At 35.4% G+C, this 5,731-nt stretch overlaps 1 protein-coding gene across 1 annotated transcript; it reads left to right on the top strand.

Moving 5' to 3' along the window:
• The first annotated feature begins 1,143 nt into the window (after positions 1-1,143).
• Positions 1,144-5,731, top strand: LOC148276952 (BRCA1-A complex subunit Abraxas 1-like). The gene is made up of 4 exons (XM_088233538.1): positions 1,144-1,170; positions 1,248-1,490; positions 1,591-2,517; positions 3,339-5,731. Exons 2-4 carry the CDS (start codon positions 1,407-1,409, stop codon positions 3,426-3,428), a joined length of 1,101 nt encoding a protein of 366 aa, XP_088089664.1. The 5' UTR covers positions 1,144-1,170; positions 1,248-1,406; the 3' UTR covers positions 3,429-5,731.

Genomic DNA, 5,731 nt, shown 5'->3' with positions numbered 1-5,731 from the left:
AACGATAGAAAATTAGAAATACTTGAAAGTTGAAAGTCTATTGACAAATTGTATGGTCCAAGTCGGTGTTATATGGTCCCAAGTCCCAGGTCCTAGGGACTGATACATGTTCAAAAACTAATTCTGATAAAACGAACGTTCAGTGTGCACTAACATGTGAACAACAAATATGTACTTTTCCTTGTGATTATTTTTGAACAATATTTTGAGTTGTTTGTTCGTAAAGAAATAAATGTTTATTGATTCGGTATTCCCTTTTTGAACGGAATGGCGCATAGGGCACAGAATTGATACACCAACCGCAGAGTATCAGGAAGTGTGAATCTGAACGCTTTTGCGGAGGTAGAGAATGGGGTACTTGCAAATAATTAGCATGTAAATTACGTGCTAGCAACGCATTAATTTTTTTATAACATGGAAGTAAGATAATCAATCTTATGCTTAAGGTTCTATTCCATGGACTAAGAAATATTTTAGAGTTGAAACAGTATTTTTTTAAATAAATGTTTGTATCGACCCTGTCGGAAATTGAACCCGAGACCTCGTACATGGTTGGCAAATTCATTGACCATTTGACCTCTAGGTGGACTATTTGACCACGAGGCGGGTGAAAAAGAAACAATGTGGTTGATATTTGGCTGATTTGAGTACGTTATAGTGATCACTACTTCAAAAATAATTTTATTGATTTGAAGTACTCCACATTAAGTTAATTTAAAAAAAGAAGACTTATCGGTTTATATTTCACTTAAAATATTATTATAATACTAATCATTCTCTATATAATATATAGGTGACCTTCGTGGTGTAGTGGTCAAGACGCTTGACTCACACACAGAAGGTTCCAGGTTCCCGATGAGAACACAAAAATTAAATGTGATTTTCCTCAAGCTTGGGTATTTTGTAATGCAATTCACCACAGTAATTGGGTCTCCTGGCCTGTTGTGGTGCAAAAAAAGTAGTTCTATAAAGCTTCATTACATTACGTAATATATGATTCGTTTCCATAACACAATGCATAGTATTTTCAATTTTAGTAGCCGTAGGTACTTAAATAAAATTGATTCAAAAGGTACATTTTTCAAGTTGCAAAATATTTAGCGGCCTCCATGACGTAATGCCTAGACGCTTGACATGACTCACGTGCGGAAGGCTCCGAGTTCGATCCCGGTGAGAACTAAATAAAATAACGTAATTTTTCTCAAACCCATATATTTTGTGTCACCCTACTGTTTTGTGAGTATCAGATTTTCATTGGAGGGATTGGACATGTAGTATAATCTGTGCATTAGACATTGTCTTTTGTCTTTGGCTATCAGTTGTCAGTTCGGTTGTCAGCGGTTGTCAGTCGTCAATGAATTACACAAAAATCTGTAAATTGAACTAAATACAACCCATTCCCAAATATGGCGTTTTCGGAACGAATTTCTATCAGTGGAACGGCCTTATCGTACTTACTTAAAGAATGTGTAAATTCTCCGAATAGACAGGTAAAATTTAATCATATTGTCTTGCTGTTTGCTGAACTAACCATCAAAAGCCACTCGATGTATCTTATATATATCTTAATTACTAATCCGCATTTTTTAGGAGGGGTTTTTATTCGGAAATGTCACCAAACTAGTCACAAATCATATATCGGATTCTAGAACCGACAACGCGAGAATTGATGTTGTGATAAACGTTTCATCTATGCTGCCCACTCCCGAGCCAGGGATGTTCTACAGCCCTTCCGGCAGGATCAAGGATGACGCGCTGCGAGAGATGCTCGACGGGGTGTCGGATAACGTCGCCGGCTGGTATCATTACAGGCAAAACAACTCTCTCAAGCCAACTGTGCGTGATAAAATTATCTCCAGAGGATTGCAGAAGTATTTCGCTAATTCCGGTTTCGGGTATTTCTTGTGTTGCAATATTACCAGTAAGCAGACGGCGTCTAACTCCACGCACACGTACGCTTATAGATTCTACAAGGTAAACAGCAGGGGCGAGATGGAAACGCTGTCCGACATAACTGGGAATCTAGGCGAGAGCGTTTCGGGGTATAAAAGAACCTCAGCGGGGGATAAAAATGATCCGTATAATATAGCGGTTATGGAAGCTGCAAAGGACGGATCACACCGGGTGACGGAGTCCGTGCATCTGACCCTGGAGAAGGCGGCAGAGGACGCAGCGGTGTGGGAGGCAGCGTCGCGCGAGGTGTCCAATGACATCAGCTGCATGCTCGCCATGCTGGCGGGGCACCACGGGGCGCGTCGAAGCCGGGGCGAGCGCGCCGCGTCACGTAGGGCGGAACGCGCCGTCATCCTGCCACTGGTGCAAGCGCTCACGGCGCCGCCCCCCAAGCCGGCGGAACCTTTTGATTTCGTCACCGACATCATAAAGAACAATTTGAAGCGGGACGATCCAGCAGAGAAAAGTATACCCGATTGCGAAGATAGAGTTACCGCGAGTTCTCCGGCATTAGGTCACAAGAGAATACATTCTGAAGGAGCGGCCCCCTCTGCAACATCTTCGGTAAGGCATATGATTATTTTTATTTTAAGTGAGCAGCTTAAAGCTGATGTGCTCAAATCTATTTCAGCGAATGTTAGTTGTTGCCATATTTAAATTTTTTCAAAACAAATCTATCCAATTTTATAAATGATTGAGATTACCTGTTGAGACCATCTCTTGTGGCAGCTTATTCCTATCACCAACAACCTTAAAATATGTACATATTTTTAACTTTTAATATTTCTTATTACATAACTTTATTCGCCACCGAATGGTACTTTACATTACATTACACAAATTGCAGCTTGCCATTACGGGGACTTCATATTGTCGTTGCTAGGAATCGAACCTGAAACACAATGCATGGTAGCCAATCAGCTTACTAATACACTGAGGTAGACTTAATGTGATAATTGTTTCAATCTTGTATTGATAAGCTGGGAGTTTCCATTAGAGTGTAGCTTAAAAATAATTTTATTTTCGACATTAGCCCTGGTATTGTGTATTCTTATCTTTTGAACCCAAGTCACATAGTAATTTACCTTAAATTATATACAACTTTGTCGTACTTTGTTAGTGAAGATTTGTTGATGTTTTTATTAATGAATCATTGCAGTAATGTATGGTGTCATTTAAAAAAAACATTATGTTAAATATGCTAGCATAATAGCAGTTGAAAATCAGTACATGAGTATTTAAAGTAAGATTGGTGTTATTTATTTTTAAATTACCACATAAATTAGTTTGAGGTAATTCTAACATGTTATGTTATATGTGTAAAATACATAACTTTTTAATGTATTTTCTTTTACATCCTAAACAATAAAAAAATAATGTTTCAGGTGCAAGGAATTGGTAACGGTACCAGCACAAGAGGCTGGGAGAAACCAGCCACACCACACAGTGACCATAATAATTTATCAAATGCTTGAAATAGCGACTTTCTGTTAAGAAGCAAAAATTATATAATGTTTCTCTCCTGACTAATTGTTGTAACGAATTTTAAAGGCAACATTGTTTCAAATTCTAGTATTATATTTCAACCTGGAAACTCTTTGGGTAGCATGTTGTCGGGGATATAATATATATTTTTATGTACTGTACAAGTCATATTTTTCCTAGTTTTTAAATCAGTTTACTGGTTGCACCAAATTGAGGGTTGCTATATTCAATTAAAATTTGCTGCCTGAACTCGGATCAAAATGTTACAATTTCACCGTGGCTAACCATCTTTTCTTTCTACGGCAATAAGGTATTTGATTGTCAACGCAAGTGCATGTGATTGTATATACGTGCAACCATTTAAGTTATTTGAGTAATCGCCATTGTAAATTTTGGATCCTTGCACCACGCAATTGTCTAGAAGATTTTAAGTTATAAAACCCATTGTGTTGTCATGCGCGACGGTTCAAGATCAAGTGCCTTGTTCAATCTAGCATCCCATAGAACTTCTTATAACAATGTTCGAACTCCAGTATAAGGTGAGTGCTTGACTTCATTTTGTATTGGAGTTCAGCAGTGTTAATAATGCAATTTGCACATTATAAAATTTGCAAACCAGCGACCTATTAATCATGCCCCTCCGGTAAGTGATAGGATCATTAAAAATCATCATCATTCCCTTTCCGCACCTAATGGTGCATAAGGCGCTGCATTGGTACACCAATTGCAGCGTACCTTGATCATTTTTGTAACATGAAGGTAAGATGATCAGTCTTTTAGGTACTAGTCCAGGGACTATGAAATATTCTAATGTGAAAATACCCTTTTAAATAAATATTTCATATCAACCATGTCAGGAATCGATCCCAAAACCTCTTGCATGGTAGGCAAACGCGCTGACCATTACACCACGAGGCCGACGGACAATACCATGTTTTATTATCAAGGAGAGGGACAGTATTTACAATGCAAGTTACTCTTCAAAATGTGATGTGTGTAAAATTCACATCATTTTTGGTAACGTGATATTAAGTAAGCGCTTTATACTACAGATTTATATTTTAAGATATTAGGTTTATAAAATGTATTCTTGTTTTATTTATAAGAGTATTCTAAATATATTTTTTTTACTTGTCCGCAAAAGAGAAAACACCAATCAGTTGAAAAAATTTAAGAAATGAAACCAATCAATCTAGTAAATCGCTAGCTACCTGTTTATAGTTCATTTTTACAACCCTTCTAAGTGTATAAGTCATAGTAATGAGTGGTTATTTTTATTGCTAATAAAATATCTTGTTCTACTTTTATATTGTTTTCCACATAATAGATAGATGGGCTTCAATTTTATTTAGCAAATGAGTTACTAATATTAATGCAATGAGGAACTTCAGCCCTGTGAGAAATAGGATACAAAAAATGTTTTCTTGCGCAGGGTAAAAATTGGAGCATTAAATTGTACAGCAAAGTTTCTTAAAAATGTATGGAAAAAATTATAAAAAATATTTCAATAAAAACGCACTACTTAGAATGACATCACTGGTTCATATGAATCAACCTATGATCTGAGAGCTATGGAAGATTTCCAGTCTGCTTATCGTTTCTGGACCCATGGGAAGAACTGAATGAGAATATGCAGAAATGAATCTCTGACGTCACATGCGGAGTTATTTCAGAAATACAAAACTTTAAAAAATCGTAGCGCTGATAATACGATATATAAATATTGTAAAAATTTTTTTTAGGCTTAGTTTAATAGTCTATTAACAAATAAAAAAAAAATAAAAAACCACTGAACTTCCTCATTGTAGATACATACATTTAAAAAAAGAAATGAACAAAAGAACTTTTTTACATTTAAATTACGTGGTTAAATTACTTTTTTACATTGATCTAATTTCATAAGTGGTAAAATCATCTCAGCCAATATTTAAACTTTTTGAAAATAAATTTAAATATTATTCTGATGCAAATACTTTTCTTTTATTACCATGTGCAAAATATATTTTTTTAATTTCAGCAGTATACAAGTGTATTGCATACCTTTTAAATAAATATTTTAGAAAATGAATAATTACATTCATGTACCTTTTACAAAAAAAATTATATCGTATTTCGTAATTTGTCACATTTTTTAATTTAAAAAATTACAAGTGGTGCATTTTTTGCAGTTTCACGATGCCCAATTTTTTTCAAATACTGAATTTTAGTTATGTTGGTTTTGTAAATATATTTTTTTATCTTGATAAAGATTTTATTAATTTACCTGCAATAAAGAAATCCCGATAAACAAAAA

Source organism: Micrasema longulum, unplaced genomic scaffold (assembly GCF_059751315.1).
Source record: "Micrasema longulum isolate JH-2025_06_02 unplaced genomic scaffold, ASM5975131v1 h1tg001119l, whole genome shotgun sequence".
In the NCBI taxonomy this organism is placed as follows: domain Eukaryota; kingdom Metazoa; phylum Arthropoda; class Insecta; order Trichoptera; family Brachycentridae; genus Micrasema; species Micrasema longulum.
This window is presented reverse-complemented; position numbering and strand designations above follow the sequence as displayed.